This window comes from Genypterus blacodes, unplaced genomic scaffold (assembly GCF_046128005.1).
Source record: "Genypterus blacodes isolate CSIRO-AG114 ecotype Tasmania unplaced genomic scaffold, CSIRO-AGI_Gbla_v1 ptg000045l_1, whole genome shotgun sequence".
NCBI classification, from domain to species: Eukaryota; Metazoa; Chordata; class Actinopteri; order Ophidiiformes; family Ophidiidae; genus Genypterus; species Genypterus blacodes.
Genome location: NW_027466858.1, coordinates 1977522 through 2002763, shown reverse-complemented (window position 1 = coordinate 2002763; position 25242 = coordinate 1977522). Strand labels below are relative to the sequence as shown.

General features: G+C 47.3%; 1 protein-coding gene across 1 annotated transcript in view; it reads left to right on the top strand.

Moving 5' to 3' along the window:
* The window catches only part of fbxl17 (F-box and leucine-rich repeat protein 17), a 188815-nt gene that overhangs the window by 71321 nt on the left and 92252 nt on the right, over positions 1 to 25242 (top strand). The window contains exon 8 of the mRNA XM_076149513.1: positions 1757 to 1887. Coding sequence (XP_076005628.1) covers positions 1757 to 1887 — 131 coding nt within the window. The remainder of the gene's footprint in view (positions 1 to 1756; positions 1888 to 25242) is intronic.

Here is a 25242-nt window from a genome sequence, read left to right as displayed (position 1 = left end):
TTCTGCATGAATAATTTAGCATTTCGATCCAATGTTGGCCACAGGGGCACATGATAGTTTGTGTGTGTGTGTGTAGGGGTATGTGTCCGTGTGTAAGCATCTGGCTGTGTCCGTGTGTGTGTTTGCGCCCATATGCGTACGTCTGTGTTAATGCATACAGTTTAGCATTTTCTTTTAATTAAATAGTCGTGTTTATCATGTCAGTTTTGTTGTCCCTGGCGATTACTGCTGTACGCCCGGCCCCGTCTTCACACACACACACACACACACACACACCAGCAGTTTAATGTTTATTTCATTAGCACGTCGGCGCGTTCTGTCTTTGCCGTATAGGTGCGAGCGCGCCACAAACAAAATGTGTTTCATGTTTATTTCATGCGTGCGTCCCTGCAGACCTTTTATCGCCGGAGCTGTTGCTGCAATTTTCTTCTTGAGGAATTGACGAGAAGCCACAGGCTACATGAGGAAGGAGCGAGAGAGAGAGGGAGAGAGGGAAGGGAGAGAGAGAGAGATGAAAAGAAGATAAAGGCTCTGAAAGCTTTTTTGTACCTCGACTGCAGCGTCATACACACACCGTGTTTGTTTGCAGTCGGCGTGTGTCTGTCTGTCTCTGTGTGTGTGTGTGTGTGTGTTTTCTTTCCCAGCGTGTGAGCACAGGAGAGAGTGTTTACATGTGAGCCTCCTTCACACACACATACACACACACACAGTCAGCCCGGGTCTCCTTAGCCCCCCGCCTTCCCCCTGCCTCCCCCCCGCTCTTCTTCATGCTGGTAGATATATGTCATGCCTATGGAGCAGACAATAGTGCTCAGTGATCTTAACACACACTCTAAGCTTGTTTTCTCTTTAGCCTCGGCCATGACATTTACCACCCTGCCTCCCTGGCTGCTGGCTGGAATATCACACCGCTTTTATCTCACATTCACTCCGTATTTATGTGTGTGTGGGGGTGTGTATGTGTGTACGTCTACCTGTGCTACATACTTTTGCGTGTATACAGTACCTCAGAGAAAAGCGCGCGTCTCCTTAGAAAGCCTTGGGCCGACTCCCGCGAGCAGGGAAGCTTTACTGAACAGTGTGTTCGACGTTAGCGGACATGTCAGACAGGCAAGACTCTGCGTTTGTGTGTGTGTGTCTGTCTCTCTCTCTCTTTGTGTGCGAGCGAGACTCAGGAAGTAGAGATTTTGACGGGAGGATTAATCTGCACGAAAACAGATCGGAAAGGGGGATTAGTGAGAGTTGCAGAGATGAAAGCGAGGGGAAAAGTGAATGCAAAGATCACTGGCGTTGGTTTAGAGCCGCTCACCACAGGCGTGCGTGCACAGACTGGTAAACACAAACACCAAGCAATTTACCATCATTTATCTGTCTTGTTAGGTTTTATTGTGCACGCAGCTTTTTCTTTTTTCAATGCGCGTCAGATTTTTTTCCCACAGCCCTCTAACCGTCTCTGGATCTACCAAACACACAGCTGCCTCAGTCTGCCTATATGCTGAACATACGTTGACAATGACTCCAATATCTCCCCGCCAGCGCCGGTTACAGCAGCAGGTGCTGTGTTCTCATTCAACACACACTGTACTGTATAATGTGGAGCAGAGAGATGGAGCGCCTGAGCCGCCATTCATTCTCTTAACAATGAAGCTTTGTTGTTGGGTTGTCACGGCAATGGTGCTGAATGTTTTTTATTTTTTTATTTTTTAGATTAGTTAATCATTCTAATGTGTGTGTGTGTGTGTGTTGCCTCTTGCAGCTCCGTAACCTGAGCGTCCTGGACCTGCGGCACATCTCAGAGCTCAACAACGAGACGGTGATGGAGGTGGTGAGGAAATGTCGCAACCTCAGCTCCCTCAACCTCTGCCTCAACTGGAGCATCAACGACAGGTAAGGAGACATGCACACACACACACACACACACACACACACACACACACACACACACACACGCGCACGCACACACCCCACATGCACATACACAGCCCACATGCACATGCACACACATGCACACACACACACACACACACACACACACACACACACACACACAAACATGCACACACACAACCCACATGCACATACACACCCCAGATACACACACACACACACACACACACACACACACACACACACACACACACACACACACACCCAGGATCAGTGGATGATGGGGTTTTACTGTGAAACCTTCTGTATTCATGTGTGTTGGAACGATCATGCAGCTGAATCAGTGAGACAGATTCTTTCTTCTCCTCCAGCCGATTATGACCTGAAAGCAAGTTTATCACTAAGGATGGAGCAGGTTAAGGTCGGGGATGCACCAGATTAGAAGAAGCTAAACCATGGCGAGCAAAGTATTTACAACCCAGTGACGAGTAGAAGGGCCTTCATTGGCAGGCACACCTCCACCAAGGCTGAAAAAGACACACACAACAAGATCTGACAAAAGAAACAAAGAAGCATAAATATTTCTGATGTTCCTCGGGAGATTTGGTTTTTTAGCTTTATACAAATTGACAAAAAAAGTGGATTTGGATGAATTCCACATTTCCTGAAACATAAATGGCAAAACACATCAACACTGTGAGGACTCAGAGAAGGTTGTTTGTTCCTTTAGTGCTGGTCTCTTTCAGGCCTGATGCTCTCCAGCAGCAGGAGCTCCAGTTTCAACACTAAAGACTTAAAAAATTTAAACACATTACGCCAATCCTCCCCCCCCATTGGCTCCCTGTGTGTCAGAGCATTGATTCCAAAAATGCTGCTGCACATCTATAAATAAGGTAAATGGTTTAGGGCCCAAACACATCACTGGAATGCTTTGACAACATGAACCCTGGAGACCCCTCAGGTCATCTGAGGAGGTTCTGTTCACCGTCCCCAGAGTCAAAACAAACCACGGAGAAGCAGCGTTTAGCTTCTACGCAACAAATAGCTGGAATAAACTTCCAGAAGAGTTGAGACTTGCAGGAACACGGAACAACTTTTAAATCCAGACTGAAAAGGTTCCTGTTCACCAGCGCGTCCTGCTCAACTACAAACCTGCACTGATAAAACACACTTTGATTGGATTCTTTAATTCTTTCATTTAAGTCACTTTTCATGCCTTCTTCTTCTTCTTCTTCTTCTTCTTCTTTTTCATGAATCCTGTTTCATTTTATCTGCAATGTCTTTTAACATGTGTGTATGTGAAGCACAGTGACTTTACCTGGTGCCGTATAAATAATGGAGCTTTACCTTTCCACCTAATTTCATTAATCATCAAACAAACACAGATGAAAACACAACTTCATTGGCAGAGATTAAAAAAAATCAAAATAAAATCAAAAACTGCACTCATTGAAGTGAAATGAACCATGAAGCCAAAGCCTCTTTACACACACAAGTGCTGATCTGTAATAGAACGAGATTACAAAGACGAGCACAAACACACTGAGACACACACACACACACACACACACACGAGTCCAGGCTGTGATGGTCCAAAGGTCAGAACACTTTTGGACCACTGGATCAGATCCCAGAGAGTGAACTCGTCCCTCCCTCCTCTTCCCACAGAGCTTTACATTAGGGGGGTGGACAGCCCTGTCCCGTGTGTGAAAGCCAAGCAAAACCATCTCCTCTTTATTTATTATCTTGTGTTTTATTCATATGTTTCTATTTAATCTATTGATTTACAGCTCAGGCTGCGGCTCCTCTGCAGGCCGCACTCCCTCACTGGCTTTGGAGAGTTAACACAATATCCAATATAACATGGCAAGCTGTGTGTGTGTGTGTGGGTGTGTGTGTGTGTGTGCATGTGTGAAATCATTCCTGCATTATTGAGTTTACAGCAGACATGTGGTGGAAAGGTTATGGTAATACCTCAACCGTCCCCTTTCTATCAAAAAACATGGAGTTTGGCAAAATCCTCATAGGAGCACACGGTGTTATCAACTTCTACCCTTTATCACACACAGACACACACACACACACACACACACACACACACACACACACACACACACACACACACACACACACACACACACACAGACTCACACACACATGGACTCACACAATGCTGTACTTATTCTATAATGATATTTACTGCATCAGTTCAGGGGCCGAAGGTGTGTGTGTGTGTGTGTATCTAACTGGATTTGCCGGCATTGCCCGGTGGTGAGTAGTGTGTGTGTGTGTGTGATGTGTCACCATGTATCTAGAGATAAAGCAGGGATGTGTGACATTGTGTGACAGCATGGATGTGCAGTCGGCTTATGAGGGGAGAAAAATCAGAATGACGGGAGAGAGAGAGAGAGAGAGAGAGAGAGAGAGAGATGGACGGTCATCTGGCTCCATGCTGGAGATGAGAAGTGTCCAGGAGCCAGTGGATAGCTTGCTCTTCTTCTCGTCTGTCTGTCTGTCTGTGTGTGAGTGTGTGTGGGTGTTAGTGTGTACTGCTGTTACATGGGAAACCAATCTTTACCCAGGAAAAGAAATTCCCGAAAATTCCCGAAATTCCATTTTTGTGACAGCTGACAAAGTTCTGCTGCGAAATTCTTTGAAGATAATTAAACGTGGCGCCTTGTCTGTGATTAAACCGAACCAAATGACACGTTTTACACTTGGAGACACTTGAAGTGACATGATGCAGGGAGATGAATGCATGTTTAAAGCAAGAGCGTGTGTTTTAGAGTGTGTGTTGCTGATGGAGGGTATGTTCACACCGAGGCACCTAAATCTGAAACGTTAACTTTGCAAACACACACACACACACACACACACACACACACACACACACACACACAGAGCAGATGCCATCAGTAATGGTGTTCTGCACACGTGGCTCGGCTCCACATGTGGGCAGATGAAATGGTTTGTTTGGCTCCGAGTTCAAAGAGTTAAAGGTGAGACAAGGTCACTGTGGGTGATCACAGCGCAGACAAGAAAGACTCAACCCAGCACATTACCCCCTTTGAAGGGGAAGCTGGGTCAGAAGCCAGAATGGAGTGTGTGTGCGGTGTGTGTGTGTGTGTGTGTGTGTGTGTGTGTGTGTTTGTGTCTTTGTGTGTGTGTGTGTGTTCCAAACTGATGACAGTGTGCAGTGAGCAGGTAAACAGGCAGAGGAAATGACCCCTTATTTCCTGGATCAATTTGTCCCCAGACAAGGGCCCATCAGAGAGATAGAGCGCAGTGGGAGGTAAAGTGCTCTGCTTATTTCTCCTTACTTTCCTCTTCTTCTCTTATTCTTTCGTCACCTCCTCGGCTCACCGGTCTTTAAAGAAATAAACGCCGCATCTTCCGTTCTCCCCTGGTAATGGCTGGAATGATGGTGGAACGGCAGGATCTCAGGGGAGGAAAAGTGAGAAATGATGACCGAACGCGGACTTCCCATCATCCCAGTTCGATAGGCAAATTGTGTCAGCGGGGTGTCCTATTTTTTGGTGGCCATCATTCCTCGGGTGGAGAGAATGCGATGTGCTCTAGGTGGGCAGCAGCGGCGGCGGCTGCTCCCCGTTATTTCCCCGCGTCCGGCATGATAGCAGGCAAAGGGATCGCGTTCTTGGAAATGAGAATGGGCGAGTTTTGATCAAAGTGGAGTGACTGAGCCAACGACAAGACGCGTGTTTAAGGACAAAGTACAGAACCCATTTGCCACTGAAGTGATTTCCCTCCGTTCTTACCGCTGGAGTTCAGGGAGGCGCCCGTGTCTTTGTTTGTGCCGGCTGTATGTGTGGTGATTTATTAACCGACTGTTTCTGTGTGGGTGTTTTGTGACTTTTCTGGTCTCGTAATCTGACGAAAGCGCCCGATCCAGGCTTTTGTGGGCTGTAACAGAGGAACGAGGGGCACCGGGAGGCTTAGGGAGCACCGGGGACCCTGGGTAATGTGCAGGGTACTAAGGATACAAGGTGCTTTGTACCTTGTACGGGGTTACGACACCATGTCTGAACAAGCCTCACGGTGTCGCACAGGGCTTTGAGGGCAGAAAAGCATAGAGGTAGTTGTGTGAAGACGAGAAAATAATGAGCTGGGGACCCAACTTAAATCCCTACGCACTTTGGCACACGACCCATGTGACCGTTTGTGTTGGTGAACACAGCGCAGCCATTTTGGATACGTGGAGCCAAGTGAGTCATTTCTTTTATGAGATCTTTATTTGCGGATTGATTGTTGTCGTTTTCCAAAAGCCCTCACATTCACACTCCCTCTCTCTCCCTCTCTCTCTCTTCCCCTCTCCCTCCCTTTGTCTCGGCCTCCCACCTTTTGTCACCTCTCAGCCGTTCTGACAGCTCCATTTAAAACCGAATATTTCAATATTCCGCCGCCCAGTTCCCGTCCCTTTGCTTCTCTCTCTCTCCAGGCTGAAGCGTTCTCTTCGTATCTCTGCCACGAGCTTCACAAGCCACTGCCCAAATTGGCTGCTCTACATTTCCGTCCTCTCCCATTGAAATCAAAACTGGATGAGGGATGACCGGGGGCCCGTGATGACTTTCAGCAGGTTTTTTAATAAAGCAGGGAAATACTTAGGAGAAAATATCCTGACAGAAAAGAAACCTTCTTTTCCCGAAACGAGGGGATTTGCAAGGCTTATTCCAAATGTCTTCCGTTTCAGCCAGCTGGCAGCTCACGCTTCGCCCTGAGAAGTGTTATACCCCAAAAGCAAATGATTATATGAAACATCAGGGTGATTGATGACGCGCCACAAGACAGTCGGTTGCCGGTTGGTTTCCCTCCGTCACAGCGCCGGCCTGGAACGCTGCCAGTGAGATTGAGGGTAACTTTTTGTTGTTGTTGCTGTTGCTGTTGTTCTGCTTTAAACCCACTCATATATTTGGCATGAGCAGGTGACAGCGTCAAGAGTTACTAAAGCAACACAAAGTGAATCCCCTGCTGGGTACAAATTCCCGCTCTGACCTTCGTGGCAGCTTCAGCTCCGAGTTCAGCCGCCGCCGCGTCCCCGTACGAGGACGCCGGGTCGGTTTGAGAAAGCGGGCGAATCCCTTCGGCTAACAGGTCACGCGAGGCGTCTGCATCTGCGGTATCAGCGTAACTTCCTGCCTGGCACCGGGTTTTCCTTCAGCCTGCTATTTTTAGGTCTCCCTCTCTTTTCTTTGGGTTGAGTGGGATGTTTTCTAAATGCCATGGTAAATGTCAACCCAGCCTGAACACGGGACACGCAGACATTTGTCCTTGTCTACTTTCTCCGCCACCTGTCTCTCCACATTTGAGGAGAGGTGCTGAGGGGCCTCCCACCACCCACCAGCCCCCCTCCCTCCCTCCCCCCCCGGTCCTTGTCACTTCCTTTCCCGGCTGTTGTATATCTTCACGCCTGCAATACAAAACTCTGAGGTTTGAAGAATTTGACATTTCTTTTCTTCCTTCCCCGTCAGCGGTACGGCAACGGCGGCAACTGGACCCGGCACTGTACTCAAACCGATTTGTAAATTAAAAATCCCAGGTCCTATTTACTCAGGCCGTGCTTGTCTGAGCAGATTGGCTGTCGGCAGAGATTAGACTCCTGTTTAGCCGAGTGAATACACAAGGAAAGCCAGCGGTGCTCCGTTTGTCAGACACGACGTGAAGAAAAGGTGCAGGAGAAATCAACGAGGTGTAATGGAGGCAGAGTGATTAGTTACGGCAGATGCACAAGGACGCAGTGAACAGATTTTCTCTTCATTTCTCTCTCACTTGTGTCTTTCATCTCCCTTTTTTTTATATTTCAGGCACTTACTCTTTCCCTCCTCCTCTCTTTGTTTTAGTCTCTCTTTCACACTCAATCTCTCTCCTTTTTCCCTCCACTTGTCTATCTGCATTTCTTCCTCTGCTTGTGTCTCCTCTCTATCTCTCACTGTCACACACACACACACACACGCACAAAGATTGAAGTCATTATTTCTGGCAGGTTGGGTGTGAAAGTGTGTTATGATAAACATGCTGCCGTGGTTATTAATTTTGAGTAATGGCAGCGTCAAACTCCAGCGCTTTGATAAGTATCGGCGATGGAGAAACATTTGCGGCGCGGCGCAGAGACACAATGAAGGCAAGCAGCTGGAGCTCGGAGGCTACAACAGCGTGAGGAGCTGCTGCTGCTGCTGCTGCTGCTGCTGCATTCAGGCGCAGATCCAAGGACGGCAGCATCCTGCTCCTCTCCGCCGATCCTCAGAAATAAGAATTAAGGATGGCGTGTAATTGTGTAGATCATGTTTGGATGTTTTGTTTTTGTTTGTCGCCTCATAATACACAGAAAGCCTGGATGTGTGAGTGAAATCTGTCTGTACTCCACATCACCCCGCTGCGTCTCAGGCTTTATGTTGATTGGAGTGCTCTCATGTCAGGAAGTTATAAAAGCTTTGATTTGTGGAACAACGTCGGTATCGGCTAAAAGCTTGTTTGTTGTTGAGTTTAAAGGGGCTTTAAGTAATCAGTGACTTTTATCACCTGTAGAAGGGCACTCATTAGAGCACACACACACACACACACACACACACACACACACACACACACACACACATCTGCCCAGGGCTGAACCTGCGTCACTCACCTACATGGACATAATGGGACTTTATGTGTCGTAAAAATCAGTCATTTTTAAAAGGGGCCAAATTGCACGTATTGATTGTTTGAGGTAACGATGTATTCTTTCGTTGTGAGCTGTTTGCTACTTTTGAAGAAATTGACACGAATATGAAAAAAGGCTTATGGTGGTATTAGCCCACCCGTTACCGGCAGGGGGGCAGAGTTTGCTTGTGTTAAGATTCAGAAGGAGTTTGGTTTGGTTCTGGTATTCTGCAGCTACACTGAGTGAGTTTTTGTCAATAAAATAGTTCAGAACAGTCTGTGTCTTCATCCTCGACTCAGTCACGATTGCTGCAGGATGTTAATGAGCAGAGAAGGGCGTCAATGAAGCCTTCACTTCATTGACAGTAAGAGACACAGTAATTATACGTTATTATTAAAAGTCGATGTTGCCAGTAGATATGATGTGAAATAGTTTTAAGCGTTAAGGATCAGAGGATTCCTGATAATATAAGGTGAATACAAGGTGAGTTTGTTTACTTATTATGACAGAAGGTTGTCAAGTCTCCTCCGGTGCCTCATGGTCGGGTCACAGTCTGTCTGAACATTCTCTGCTCTGCCTTAGGGCCGGACACGACCACTAATGTTTGGCTTCAGTTTGGCCTCGGACAGAGAACATGATGGTATGCGTCGGGCTGAGCCAGACTTGGACAAGACCCTTAAATTACAGTGCTGGGTTTGATTCGAGCTTCTGTGTGTGTGTGTGTGTGTGTGTGTGTGTGTGTGTGTGTGTGTGTGTGTGTGTGTGTGTGTGTGTGTGTGTGTGTGTGTGTGTGTGTGTGTGTGTGTGTGTGTGTGTGAATTAACTTTGCAAGATAATTCAAAAGGTTATTTAGAGATTTTTTGTAAGACTTTGTGGAGAGGTTGCTTGGGTCGTAGGCCATAGACAACCATCCAGATTGTGTTTCCTGTTAGGTTTTACATCAGATTGCCACTAGATGGCAGCAGATACTACAGTCAGCCTGCAGATCAAAACACTGGCTGCCTTTGGATTTGGACACAGTCTGGATCTGATGGTCAGATAGGAGCTGTATCTCCCAGTCATAACCATTTAGCACTACAAATATGCAAATACCATCATCATCTTATGGAGATTGTGCTATTTCTAAGTGTATTTTATATATTTGGATGTATTTCCAGTAGCTATGCAGCTCAATTCAGCACAGTTTTGCCATTAATATCTCCTGACATAATAAAGATATATGCTATGTAAGTTAGAGATGAATGTTTAGCCCTTGTAGCAGTTTCTTTGAGTTCATTCTTCTGTTTCCATTGTTCCCTTGAACCTTGTCCGTTGAATCCCTCACAGCATTCAGAGTCGATTCCAAACAGAAATGCATCCGGGGCATGATATAAGTCATCATGTGTACCATATAAATCCAATCCTTGTTTTGGAACCTTTTGCATCTCCCAGCTGTGGAGCCGCATTAGAGTGCTGCTATCTGACAGAAAAGAGCAATGAGCCTGACACTGAAATTTAGCTGAAATCAATTTAAACGTAATTGCCGAACCGTGAAGGCAAAATTATTGGTTCCGTTTGGAGCAAATATATATATTCTCCCTCGAGCTTACAATCTATCCTGCTGGATGTTGATTTTGTTATTTGAGCCAATAACAGGTCCAGCACATGAGAGGAGAAGAGAGAGCAACAAAGGGACAGAAGCCATTAGGAAATGATTTATAGACATTTAACATTTTGACATGTTATGCCCTATTTTTGAGGGATTATCATATTGGTTTGCTTTTTACCCAGTTTCTAAACATGTTTCTGTGTTTGACTCTTACCCGGGGAGCCTCTCATTGTTCCGTACCCCTGAAAGAGGCCCTTGCTGCAGGCTGTGTGTGTGTGTGTTCACCCTACAGCTGGATCCACGGGTCAAGTGCAAAAGTGATTTGAGTCACTAAGCATCAGTGTGTGTACCGAGCGCGTACGTCATCGTCTCACCGGTCAGAAATGTTCTCATGAAGTGCTCGCTTGGCCAGGAACCAAAAGCGCTGGAGTGTGGATGGCGGCGCTTCCTTTTGTGGGAACGCCTGGGCCGCCATTGCGCCATGTTTCACCCTCCGGAACCTCCAGAGTACTTTCACAAATGTGAATTCTTTACTTTTCAGTGTCCGTTTTATGACAATCGTTAAAAAACCTGGGTGCACGCTGGCGTTCGCTCTTTGAGCTTTTTCTGTCTGTTGTCTGCCTGTGTGTAAAAATGGAGGTTTGTGCCTAGGTCGTGTGCTTTCGGGCGGTTCCCAGCAGGGGGGTGTGGCTTATTACGGTTATCCATACGGAGAGGTGAGGAAGCTGACAGCCTAATCTAAATGGTAAAGAAACGGTGGGGCCGGCCCCGGCTTTGTGTCTCCATGCTGGAGGTCTGGCATTTGGCCTCCGGTCCGGGACCAAAGCTGTAATTTCCTCTGTCTTCCTTTGTTGTGTGGCTTTTTGGAAGACAGGGTCAGATGAATAAAACAATAGCCGTATTCAAAAATGTTCTTTCAAGCGCGTGTCCTTTTATGCCTTTTTTCTTTATCGTCAAACTTGCACATGTCCTAATGCCCTTGTTCCGTTCCGCCGCCACTCTGTTATAGTGCCTTTGCTCCTTTCCGTGCCACTGTTGCCGCTTTATTGATACGAGCCCTGTGATTTCTGTGTGTGGGCGCCGCTTCCCCTCGCTCGCCTCCTCGCTCTTTCTTCCTTCCTCCTCTCCCTCTTGCCACGCTTCCTCCCCTCCTTCCTACCGCTGTGCATCTTCCCTCATCGCTCTTCGCCCCCGTCTTCCCCGTATTCCCTCTGTTACTCTCATTTGTGCGATCGGCTTCTTCCTAACCGCCGCACATCCGCTGCCCCCCGACAAATGAGAGCGGGGAGAGCGAGAGTGCAAAGGGGAAGGGCATGATGCAAGGCCCGAGGAGCAGGGTTTAATGTAGCCAGCCTAAACGAATTTACTGCTTTCCCATTGAACTCCTCTGTCCCATGTGGCGGAGCGGGCACCTCAGCCATTGTGTTGAAACCCCACCGCCCCCCCCCCCCCCCCCCCCCCCCCCCTCTCTCTCTGTTCTACTACCTGTTTGTCTGACACCTCTGTAATTAGCCGCCACTATTGAGGAGAGTAATTGCGTATTAGAGCCGTGTTCTGTTCGGGGAGGCTCAAAAGTGAACATTTTTATGCAAATGCTCAGAGTAAGGGGCCTCAAAATTACCCAGGGCTTTGAGAGGGGGGGAAGAAAAGAGGAAAGCCATTTTCCTCCCAAAGAAGAAGAAGAAAGCAAATATCGGTCTCACAACACGCTAAACGGACAGACCCGCTGCGTGTCGGCTCGGATTTGTTTTGTGGGAGACGTGTTGGTATTCGTCTCCAGGGAGGAGCACAGCCCAATGTTTCTGCTCCGCCGCTGATTTACTGTTGCAGAGAGGTATTTTAAAACGCTGCTGCCTTGTGCTGGGGCTGGAATTAGAAAGTAAATTGGAGTTATTAACTGTTTTTGTTGCTTACCTGGTTTGTATTTGAAGCTCCCGGGGACACACACTACACTGATTGATATTCCACTCCTGTGTTTGGTGTATGTGCGTTTCTGCGTACACCTGTGTGTGTGTGTGTATAGTCATTTGAAATCCTGCACTTGTCAGCTCCTTGCTCGCCTCGGCCCTCGTCTGTAGCAGAGACCGTTGTGGAACCACAGAAAGCGATCCGCAGAACTCCAGGGGAAGCCTCTAAAATCTGCTCAACATGAAGTTCTGTTTAGTTTGATACTAATATGTTCACCGCTGCCACCGCCGTGTGTTTTCCTATGAGATTTTATTATTAAAACGTGTAGAAATCGCTGCCGCGTTGCTTTATTAATACACATTCATGATCAAATTTCCCCCATATTCAAATTCCCTCTCGGGCCAAGAATCCTCTGACACAGGAAAAGACGCGGGGCTCACACAAACACGTGTGTGTGTGTGTGTGTGTGTGTGTGTGTGTGTGTGTGTGTGTGTGTGTGTGTGTGTGTGTGTGTGTGTGTGTGTGTGTGTGTGTGTGTGTGTGTGTGTGGCTGCCCAGGGACCTGTCCGCTCCGATCAGCCACCCGACAGCATCGTGTACTCACCACCGCTCCGCAGGCCGCCTGGAAACTTCATTCCAAACTAACATTCACACCGTTTCAGTCACAACCGATTCAATCCCTACCAACCCTTCCTGCCAACCAGATATTGCGCAAGAGCTGTGCACATTTTCCACAAGTCAGCAAGATAGAATGTGAATCGTTTTTATGTTCCATCAACTCATCTTATAGGAGTGTGAAGGCTTGACAGTTAGATTTGATAATTATAAAGAGTTCCAGTCATTCGGCTACGGTGGCGTTTACATTACCGCTTCTTCTTATTTAAAGCAAATTAATGTCTCCTTATTTTGTTATGCCAGCTCCCCTGGAAAGAGAGGGAGCACGACATACCGCAAAAGCCCACAGCCAGATTCAGGCCAAGCCGGATTCTCCACCGCCGGGTCAGCTGCGTGCCCTCGTCCTCCTCTTCCTCCTCCTCATTATTCTAACTTTGTGGCTTTGTGTGGAGCTGGAGGCTGGAGTGAGTGACAGCCGTGCCTCTGCAGGGAGAGATTACCAGCGTTGATCACATCTCCCCCCTCATCGATACTCAAACTTTTCCCGCCTCAGTCGAGCCTAAAAACTTCTTTACGATATTTCAGCTTTTTCTCCAAATTTCTACAATTATATTCTGTTTTTTTCATGCCCAAATTCAAAATGCGCATAAAAATAGGTCGGCGGAAACAAAAATATGGAGTGCATGAATGTTACCCAGAGGGAAAAGTGTGTGTGCGTGCAGCCTCGGAGTGTGTTGCTGTGAATTTGCATGTTGTATGTGTTTCTCCAAGCTCCTAATCTGGTGTTTCTCTTGCTTTTTTGCTTTCTTGCTTGTGCGCCTGTCATGTCTGAGGTTTCCCCCTGCATAGATGTGGAGTCGGACATTGTTTTCCGGGGCCAATATGTATCAAAACAATTCCTACGCTTCAGTTTGCTGGAGAGTCAGCGAATAAATAGTTTCCGCTTAAGTTTCATTGTTGATGGAACCGAGGAGTCGTCCCAACTTCAGTCAGGCTACATTTACAATGAAAAGCAGCTTGTGCGTTATGTTACAGATACAACTCCCTGCTTTTCTTATTCCACTTCCCATCTGACAGATCATGAGTGATGAACACGGCTGCGTTTTTCAAACATTGACATTGCCGGACCTGAAGAGGCTTTGGGCTTATGTGATTCTGAGCTCTTAGCCTTTTATTATGTTGCTGTCCGAGATTTGCTTCCATTGCCTATTAAGCCTTTGTCAGATTGCGGGGCTGTGAAGCGCTCCCCTCTCACCCACAGTAACGGTGCGGTGCAAGGTCCGAGTCTATTCAGCTCACGCCGCCACCCTTCAGAGGCTGGTAATAACTATTTGCTCAGGCTTACACATTCCCGCCCTGCAACCCCACAGCTTACATTTTTTTCTCCCTCTGTTCTGCCTCCACACCATTTATCCCTTTTTGTTTCCTTAATGCATATTTCTTCTCTCTCCCTCTCTCTCTCTCTCTCTCCCTCCCTCCCTCCCTTTCGCTCTCCCTCCCTCATTCGCTCCGGTGTCATTTTTACTTTCATTGGAACAATCACTATTTAAACTCTCCTCATCCCCTCCAGTCCTGCCAGATCCCCTGGAAGCCAGAGACTATTAAAAGAGTCTCCAGAGTTTAGCCGCCGCCGCGCGCGCGTGTGTGCGTGTACCTGTGAATTTGCCGTGTGCATTTGAAGGTGAAAGAGCAAGTGTGCGGGTATGTGTGCGTATTCACAGCGGAATGGAGGGTGTCTCCCTTTTTGATTCTTCAATAAGAGCGTGAACTCTGGTGGGAAATCTGTTGGCAGCAGATTCAGTAGATTACGGAAATTCTGCCCAGCGGGAGGCAGTAAAAAGGTGGTTGTGGTGTGTGTGTGTGTGTGTGTGGAGGGAGGGGGTGGGGGGGTGTTATGCCCAAACCCAAAGAGAGTGAAAATATGAATAGATTGTGGCGTGGATCTTTTGACCTTGTGGTATGAGGTTTAGCGTCGCTCGCTCGCTCTGCTTAGTCAAATGGGAAAACAACTCCAGCGGTTACGCAAACACACACACACACACACACAAATGCATACACACAGTATGACCATGAAATAGAAAACACACGTCCCTCTCCCACCCACACACACACACACACACACACACACCACAACATGAACAGGAGCACAATCTCAACAAGGCTTAAACAGCGATTTCACCATTAAACGTTCATCTTTGGAGTAGATGAACCATTTTTGCTCAACTGATCTGGATCGGAAGAGCGGCCATGTATGAAAACGCATACAGAACACCCTCATATACATACATTACATCATGCATATCTAAGGCTGACTCTTACTGCTCCGTGTTCCATCTGCTCTGTGGCTAATGAGCTTCTGGTCATCCATACATCTGGTTAGCTAACTTTTGAGTCTAATAAGGAACGTCCAACCAATAACACATTGTAATGATGTGAGAGAGAGAGAAAAGGGGGGAGGCAGGGAGAGAAAGGGAGAGAGAGAGACTTGTTTCATTAGTAGATTGAGGGGCTGTAATGCGGCGGCCGGTTGAGCTACTTAAATCTGATAGCACATTAGCTATTCACCCCTACTGCACTATTAATGCAAGGTATGGAGAATGCAATCATGCAAATCACTCTTCGATCAGAGCCTTTCATAGGGAAAAAAATGCTGACGGCGGGGATGGGGTGTGTGTGTGTGTGTGTGAGGGGGAGGAGAAGGGGGTAAGGAGAGCCGGGGGCAGAGGGCCGCGCTCTGTCTTCCATCCTGTCTCCAGCCCTCTGTCAGTGTCTGTCCTCACCTCACCTGTTTAAGTTCAGTCTCACCTTTAAGCCGCCGTGTCCTCCCTGCTCGCTCCGCCTCTCCTGTTGAGCCTTCAGCTGCTATTCGCCTCGTTTCTGATCCGAGCTTGGAGGCGTATTAGAGTGCATATCATCTATCACCCTTCTTATAAGCGACATCACTAAAGACCCCACAATCATCCGAAGCCATAAAGTGCCAACATCGGCTGCTTTTTAACATATAAACGATCCACAGATGACAGCCGCCATTATAGCCGGGGCTCTCAAGTGGTCAAAACACGGCAGAATGATGGGAGGAAATCCAAACGGAGCACACAGGAAATCAGGATTTGGCATTCAAAACTTGTTTACGACTGCTGAAATCTGTCCCTGCTTGCTCTCAAACCTTGAAATTGTTATGTGATAAGTTACCCTCTGGAGTTCATCAACGTCTGAATGCATATTATCAGCCAGCAGGGAGTGTGGCTGTGACAGAGTGTGAGAGCGTTGGAAAAGAGGAAAAACAAAACCCAAACAAAATTGGTTTGGCGCCTGACAGAGCTCCAGAGGGGCGGGGCTTACTGTGCGGCCATCACAGGTGATTTACTCCCAGGAATTCTGCATTCTGTCTCCATGTTGCCAGTAACTAAAGCAACAAAAAGGCAAGAACACACGTACGTATCTAACGTAATGCAAATTCAAAGTACAACAGCAGTCGCTCAGTTCATAGGGACTCAGCTTGGGAAGTGGAGGGTCCCCGGTTTGAGTCCCGTATGGACCAAGGAAGTGGACTGGCGAGGTGCCATTGAGCAAGGCACCGAACCCCGAAACTGCTCTACGGCGCTGTATCATGGCTGCCCTGCGTTGATACATGCCTCTTTAATGCACAAGTGTGTGTGTGTGTGTGTGTGTGTGTGTGTGTGTGTGTGTGTGTGTGTGTGTGTAAGAGGGGCACGCAAGACTCATTGCAGATTGACATGTTCGCATGTGATTTGACCCAATAAAGTTTCTTCTTCTAAACACAGCTAGGTAGTTTTTTGTGCTCTCTCAATCATTTTGTTACCCTCATGTGTGCTTACGTATGTACTCAGATCTGGAAGGTCTCAAAGTCTCACAGCTGCGTTTCCTTCCTTCCTTGGCTGATTTGACCTCCTGTAGGTTGGAGTTGGGTGGAGCACTGAGGCTGAGGCTTTGCTGAGGTCATTCAAATTCACACCCACATCTTTCTCCCCGGCTCCTATAGGCGAGTCCGAGTTGGAGTGGAGTCTGCGGACGGCCACATAGTCCTGAGAGACAGAAATAGGTAGCAGCACCTGTGTGGGTGTGCAAATGTACGGGCAGGGCCTTTTGTAATCCCCATGTTTTTCAAATTCTCTGAGCCGGAGAAAACAAAGGAAGTATTTCAGTGCAGCGCCGTCCAAACCTGTGATTAGAAGCGGCGGGTTGTTTTATGCTGTCACAGTTTTGTCGGCTGTTATTTGAATAATAAACTTTTATAGAGACATTGTAAACCCGTATAAATGACTAACAGGAAGCCGAACATAAAAACAAAGAAATTGAGGTGTGGAAACAAAGCCACAAAGAAAACCTCCGCAACCTGAAAGATAATCATAGGAACGGTGAACTTCCTGTCATACACGTGCGTCCGTCTCCTGCCGTGATAAACTACATGTGCGGGGACGTTGTGGACGCGTCAGGAACCTGAACAGATAAACCTTTGTATCGACTGGAGACTTTCCTCATGCATAATTCAATGAGAGGGATTATTGAGAAAATACAGGCAGCGTTCTTGATATTTATTGAGTCCCATTTCTGGTAGACGTTCGATACGTTGACCCTGATTCCTCACACGTCTGTCACGGAGTCTTACGCACGTAAATCGACTCTTCTTCGGTCCACTTTCCCCTCTTAATATAGCCAGACCCACTTCTCCTTGATACGTCACGTCGGGCAATTGAACCAGACAGTAAATTTCCCCCCCCCCAAATACTTTTACAGCCACTCGTAAAATACTTCATCAGCCCTCAAAAATTGTTGATTAGCATATTCACCTGGGATGGACCGGCGCGGTACACTTTAGATTAATAAGCCGCTAACTGTAGAACATTTCACGAGGGGGAGAGCGAGGGACGGCGGGGCAAAGAGATGGATGCCTCCTTTGCCACCTTGTGAAATATGTAATACATCTTCATTTTAACGGTTGTTGTAAATGTCAGGGCACAGATCTCCTCTTAATGAAAAGATCACCCTGTGTCCAAAAGTTTGACAAATGTATCTGTTTGAGCTGCAAACTGGGGACTCGCCGTCTCCCAGTTTGCCTTTTTCTTTGGCGTCTCCCGTGTTTACTTTGTGGTTTGTTTGGGTCTTGATGGACCCTTGACCAAACGTCCTAGAAAACAAAACGTGTTCAATTAATCAAGAGAGATAGTTGAGAGATTTTCAGGGTATTTTTCTCCATTGAGAAGAACCAGAAGGAGTTTCAGGGCGATAACTAACCTCCCATCTGCATAGAATCTGAATGTTGACACTCGTTCCACCCCACTGTGCCGCAAGTCCTTTGGGTCTGACCCCGGAATTTACTTCATTAGACGGTTTGGCTCTGATTCAAGGTGAATACGTACGTTCTGTAAACCTCACATATCCAGTTTGGCTTCTTTCAGGTGTTCTTAGCATAATCTGTCTCTGAAAAGAAACACAGATGTCAATAAAATGTATTTGTGTTCTTCTGACGCTTCGCAGAGGTGCGATCGTGTGATTCTCCGAGCTGGAAGTGTATCCAGCATGCTGAGCTGTGATTGCAGAATAGTTTAGTACGCGCTCGAGGATCTAACAGACAGAGCTGGCAGCTGTCGATTCCCTCTCATTCCCCACCAACAAAACTTTCTCTCTCTCTCCGCTTTCCTTCCCACGGTTTTATGCAAATCCGCAACAATGTTACTGACATCAATTTAGAGGCGGGAGAAAACAAAAGAGTCGGTGTGTAGCTGCGGCTTTGTTTTCCCCCTCAGGTGAGACGCTTTTATCACCAGGGAAACAAGAGGGATTTAGAATATGGTCCTTTCATCTGGTTTAGGTAAAAGGTTTCCTGTCCTCCGCGTCTCCTCTCTCAGACTGTAACCTCACAACACGCCTGTCCTCCATAGCTGGGGGAGGAATAAATAGGGTGTGAATAATAGATGAGGACTTAATTGATCAGGCCTCTGCCCCGGCTAGACTGTATAGCCTTGCCTGTATTAATACTTTCTGTCAACAAATTGATATTTCTACAGAGAGGAGGGAGGGAAAAAATGTGTCTCTGCTGTGTGTACAGAGCTCTTTTTGACTTTTCTTACTTTTTCAAAGGTTACTGCAGAAGTGTACACAACACAGCACTCTGCAGCAAACTGAGCAAACAAACAGAGGGAAATCAGTGAACAAGCAAATCATTTTCCTAAAGCTTTGTCCGTTGTCCATTCCTCTGCTGTCTGACCCGTCCGTCCCAATCGTAACACATAGGAACCCTTCAGCAGAGGGACACTTTGGATTGTTGCACAGAATGACTGCAGGTGTGTCGTGCTGTTATTCAGAAATGTAGCGATTTTGTTTTGCCGACACTTCTCAGGCATTTTCATTTAACAGAGGGAAAGAAATGGTGGAGAGAAACACACACACACACACACACACACACACAGAAGACAAGTGAGGGATTGAACAAGCCCAGTGAGTGCTAATGGCTTTATTGGAATGATACCAGTTATTACCTCCTCTTTAATAGACATAGAGGAAAAAGGAACGATTGAGTTAAAGGAGGAAAGAAGCCGTGATATGTCTCCACTAATAGCTGGGTGGCGACTTTGACTGATCAGTGAGCGGCTCCGACGTGTGCGTCTCTTTGCGACTTTCTTTGCCGGCCTGCGTTTCCATTTTGAAATGGCGTGTGCTCCGTATCAGTGAGCGAGTCCGTCCCCACGTCTGTGTGTGTGTGTGTGTGTGTGTGCTGTGAATCTAATCACTCGGTGGGAGTTAATGCGAGTGGAAGGCTCATATCGCCCGTGTCACCAGTCTTCGCTGACCAATCTGTCCCCCTCATCTCCTCTGCCTCCACCCTCCATCAGCAGGAGCGACGTGGCTCGTTTTGTCAGTGGCGGCACGTTTCACCAGAGTCCGAAACCAGGGCCCAAGCACAGCGCCGTTACTTCGCCCATATTTCACTTACAAGCCTTCATCGCGGCACTCACAAAGGCCTTAAGTGAAACATCAGCAGCAGTATATTTGTGCAGCATAGAGGACCTGCCAACGCACACAGCGTGTGTACATATGTAATCCCTACTAACTGAAACATGAAAACTCTTCCTCTGCAGCTCATAACAAGCTTTCCCCACCATGTGTTGAATTTGCCTCCTAACCCTTGTGCAATGCCAAACCACTGTGAATGAAGTACACATGATAGAACGCTCTTCCAGTTTCCCCTCCGCCGCCGTGGAACTACTGCAGGCCTTCGCAGGGCACTGATGCAACGGCGAGAGGATCCAGAGGGAATGAAATGATTATCACGTCCCTGGATAGAGCTGCTTTCGCTCTGTGATTAACCTCTGGCTGGGCGTATGTGGTGGGGTTTGTTGGAGAGTGTGTGTGTGTGTGTGTGTGTGTGTGTGTGTGTGTGTGTGTGTGTGTGTGTGTGTGTGTGTGTGTGTGTGTGTGTGTGTGTGTGAGTGAGGGAGTGCAGGTGATGGGGCCCAGGGTGGAGTTCTAATGAAGCTAAAGGGATGATTACACTGAAAAGGTCACATTTGTCTCCAGTCCTTGCAATTAACACACACCAGAGGAAGAGAGGAAGAGTGTGGAGGATACTGAATAAGTGATGCAGATTGGAGGAGAGGGAGGATGACAGGAAAAGCGGAAAGGAAGAGGAGGATCGATAGATAGGAGAGGGAGGGAGAGAGGGAGAGAGAGAGGGAAAGGGGGAGAGAGAGTGAGAGGGAGAGAGGGAAAGGGAGAGGGAGTGTGAGAGAGAAAGGTGAGAGCGGTAAAAGGAGAGAGAGAGAAAGAGAGAGAGTGTGCAAGAGAGAAAGGGAGAGAGTTAGAGAGTGAGAGAGACAGAGAGAGAGAAAGGAAGAGAGGGAAAAGGAGGGAGTTAGAGGGAGAGAGAAAGGGAGTGAGAGTGACAAAGAGAGAAGGGGAGAGAGCGGGAAAAGGAGAGAGAGAGAGAGAGAGAGAGAGAGAGAGAGAGAGGTATGATCAACAGGAAATGCTCATCTGTATCTGATCGGAGCACATCAGCATTAACTAATGATCAGCGTCCTTTGGGGTCATTTATGTTTACGTCTCTATCACACGTGTGTTTACATGCGTCCACACGTCAGCAAATCATTGAGTCGTGTGACACGGCTGCAAAGAGAAATCAGTTAATGCAGTGTGTGTGTGAGGTTATCTGTCACCACGTGTGAGAGACGCCTCCCCTGCAAATGTGCAATTATGCGTTTTATGTGGGTGGTTAAGCGTTTAAAGTTGGTTTCTGTAATTGTATCTGTGTGTGTGTGTGTCTCTGCTTTTGTAATTGTGTTAGTGTACGTGGCGTGTGTGTGTGTGTGTGTGTGTGTGTGTTTGTTTGTTTTCTGGGCTTTTCGGTGTGTTTTTGAAGCCATTTGAAGTTCATTATTCATTCAAACAGCATGTGTCTGTATCCCACATCCCAGCTTGTGTACATCGTAGACAGGCTGTGTTTCTAATGACGGCCTTTGGCTGGTTTCTAATCACATCTGAGAACAAAAGAATAATGTTGTGTTCCATTCCCCCCTCTTCAGTGGATTGTGACAGAATGTGTTAGAAACGACACCGTTCAGCTGCAGGTTACAGCGGTTGTGACAGGCGGCGTGTTTTTTAGAGTCCGGATGCCGACGCTGCTGTGACTGAAACGGGGATGAATTGGACACGATGGAAGAGGGGGGGAACCAGGGGACTTCAAACTCACCCAGATGCACTTGAGAGGACACCTCTTCAAACAACGTGCACAAAGTCATCACCGGCATTATATTTAGTCTGTGCAAGGTGGATGTCCGGACTTGTTTGTCAAGGAGGGTCCTTCAACCACAAGGTTAACATGCTGCTGAATACTTAAAAGGGGGGATGCCAGTGATTTTATTTCAGCCGCAATTATTTCTATTAAACCCAGTCTGTTGGTCAGGGGGAACACCATCCAGCATGTGGAAACATCTTTGAACCGGCTCGTGCGGCTGTAGAGGCGCCGGTCTGCAAAGTCAAACTGACCCTCGCCGCGTCGCTAAGGTTACCTCTCCTCAGTGCTTGAGGCGACAAGTGTTGGTGACAGATGAGGAGTTTGAACGCTAAAGCCTCCTCCAGCTTTTGTGCTTATTAAAGTCAGTGCACCCTGAACTCCAGGAGCGGCTTTAACGCTAGCGCGAGGGAGGAATAGAAGGCAAAGATAAAGGCATCAAGAACAACACTCACTGTAGCCACGCAATTCATATGTTTTCCAGTAAGGGAGTAGCAACAGTATCAGCTTGTGGTTTGATCCTGAAACCTCCAGTCAGCCTCCATTTTGAACACACCAGTTTGAGGTCCAGTTTGAATTATTGCTCGGCGCAGCCTGCTCTCCTGGAACCTGAGCTGCTAAGCCCGTTTGCAGGTGTGTGTGCTGCTGGGTGTGGGTCTGGCTCGGCGCTGCACAGCTGAGGGATTTGAGACGTCTCCCTACTCCTTTCTCTTGACAGAGACTAGCTCATTATTTCCTGGCGGTACTTCTGGGAGTGTGCTACGATTCCATCTCATAACCATCAGACACACCCCCCCTGCCCGCGCATGCGCTCGCACGCACGCACAGCTTTAGACCACTTGACCTTGGTTGCTATGACAGCGGCAGCGCGGTGTGTCTCTTTGACGAGTCCCGCAGGCACACCAACCCAGGCCCACCCGTGTTCCGCGATTGTGTGTATGTGTGTAATGATGATTAATACCTTTGTTTTGAAACCCGTCAGAGAGTTGTTGTGTGTGTCCTGACGTGTGTGTGTGTGTGTGTTTGGTCGTGTGTGTCGGCGAGCACGTGTCTGGCTCCGTTGCGGCTTTATGAGTGCATCAGTAGATTCGGTGCCGGGTTTGCTTCCTCGCTCTCACCAGCTAGATTGTTGTTTATGGCTTTGACATCTTGCACCGCGTCCCTGTTGTTCATCAACCTCTTTGTGTGCTCGCTCAAGTTTGTGATTTAGTTTAGTCTCAGTCACGACTCGGCCTCATTTATTCAGTCCGCAGGGCCGGTCCGACTTAATAAGCCTTGTAAGCTGCTGCTGAGGGCTCCCGTGATGGTCAGCGGCCCCCTGTGGTGCTTTAGTCATTTAAACACAGATTCTGATGCTGTTAGAAATGACACACTTCTCAATTTTAGTTTTTATTTACAGGCAACGGTTAAAGCTGCCGACCAGCTTATAATGCTGTGATGTAAACAATGTAAACAACATGCACGCCTCAGTAGAAACACTTTAGAATGTCTAGTTTGTCTTAAATGTAGTCGGTTAATTAGTTTATTATTATATATAATTTAGTTTCACAGTTTTGTCTTTTCATTTCAAATGTTTTTATAATGTGTTTGTTTGTTCACTGTGATTAGAATGTTCATCCCCTGGGACATATTAGATAAATTCATTTTAGAATACAATCTTCCAACACTAACTAGTCTGTCATTATCGGGTGCTTCAGGCTCTAAACCAGCTCCGGTCGGCCTCGCTCTCCTTCCCTGCAGCCAGTGGACCCAAACCGCCCAGACAGGGAAAAGGATTCTGGTTTTAAAGTGGAGTGAAACATAACGGTGGCTTTGTTTGTTTGAAGCAAACAAGCAGTTCTGCCCTCTGAACTTCCTGTAATTGCCTCTTAATTTCTCTCCCAACATTTCAGTAAACTAAACACTGTACTTTTATGGTTTCCTCGTTGATGTGTTATTCTGAAATGAGTCCTGATGCCACAACGTAATTACTTTGCAAAGAAAAACACAATTTCACACTGTATCCTCATCTTGCATGTGACATGTCGGCTTCTATTTCCGTGCTGCCTCATCACAGAAACACTGCCTTGTTTACATGTGTGACCTCGCTCTGTATGTTTCCCTCAGCTGTAGGCTTTAGCTGATTTCCGCTTATGGCAGACAGGGAGGAGTTAACAATCGTGAGAGACCTGGGGAGTGAAGTCTTCGCTCCACAGATGTTCAGCTTAGCGCCCCGGGTTAGATTCTTCGGACCAACATCTCACAAATTTGTCTTCCGCTTTGATCCTGGCCGCTAAAGCGTTTCAGACGGAGGAGGAGGAGTTCACGGCCTTGTTTCTGCCTGTCACAGCGATTCACCGGGAGTTCATCACACAATCTGACAAGCATCAAACACAATCACATCACAGTCTTACACACTCAGATTGTTTTCTCGCCATCTTGCAGTGAACTTGTTGCCGTTCTTGATGCTGCACTGCTGTCTGGTGAGGTGGCAGGGGAAGGAGCTGCTTGTTATACGGCTCTTCATCTGTTACTGATGAGCTGTATTGTGACTTAACTTCACCCTACACCGTTTACCTTCAACTGTTATTGGATTGGAAACAGACCCTATGTGTTTCATGTTTCCGTCTCGGTTTGTAACACACATTTATGGTTATGACTTAAATCTGACTCAAAGCAGTCAAATCTCCAAGAGCTTTTTGTTTATTTGTCCATAAGTATTCACAAATGCTCAAAATCATTCTTCTTCTTTGGTTTTGACATAGATGTTGTTTTGTTTTTGTAACTTTATCAACTTTAGGGAGGAAACAAGTCTTTGTGTTAATATCCAGTTGTGTCTCGGGGCGTATCGGAACGCTTTGATATAGATTTCGATTCAGGTAAATGTTCATAATCGTGTTTACAATCTGCTGCATTGAGCAAAGGTTCCCTGTGGAAGAGACGATAGGCAGAGAGGCTGGAAACACACACACACACACACACACACACAACACGTGCAGGTTACAGATGAATATTTATGTTTCCCTCTTTGTGTGAATATTTAATCAACACCCCCCCACACACACAGACACACACACCCACACACACACAACCCCCCGCCCCTCCAATTATATGGCACCTATAATCGTTTGTGTATTTCCAAACGCTCTCTCCACAACAGGTTGAAAGTCATCAGCCACACAGTGAATGTGACATTGGAAAGGTTTTCCTGCTTTGGTGTTAAGTGTCCACTTTCACTTTACCTCGTCTCTTCTTCCTCCTCTTCCTCCCTCCTTCCAGCCTCTCCATCCGCTCTCTCACTCTCGCTCTCTCCGGCTCTGGTCTGATAGGGTTCATATTTAGTGCCTCACTTCTGTTTGGTGGCTACACATAAAGAATCCTAGTTAATAGCTTTTGGACTCCATCCACTCTTCTCGTCAGCTTTGACTTAGCACCTCTTCCTCCCTTCCTCCCTTTCTCCCCCCCCCTCTCTCTACGCCTCCGCTTTCTTCTTCTCGTGCTTTCGCGCCCTCCCGCTCCCCTATTTCATGGCCACCGTGGGCACAAAAGACACAGAAATCGATGTGTCTTGTCCCACACGTGGACTGCGAGGGTCAAGCAATGACAGTGAGGTCGCACGCTGCAGAATTTAGGAGCGGAGCTAAGCCGCCCTCGTCACGTTGGCTGGCTGTGATGGAGTCTGGCTACCTTACTGCCTTCACGGTATCGGCCGTTACCCGTTCTCTTTCGCCAGCTGGCTCTCAGGATGGCGTGATTGTTAAGTCGGTATCCTTTTACATTATGTGTGCAGGTGTGCCGGTGTTTATTTTGAACGTGGGACTTTGTCGGGAGTCGAGTCGGACCAAGTGTTTGTGTTGT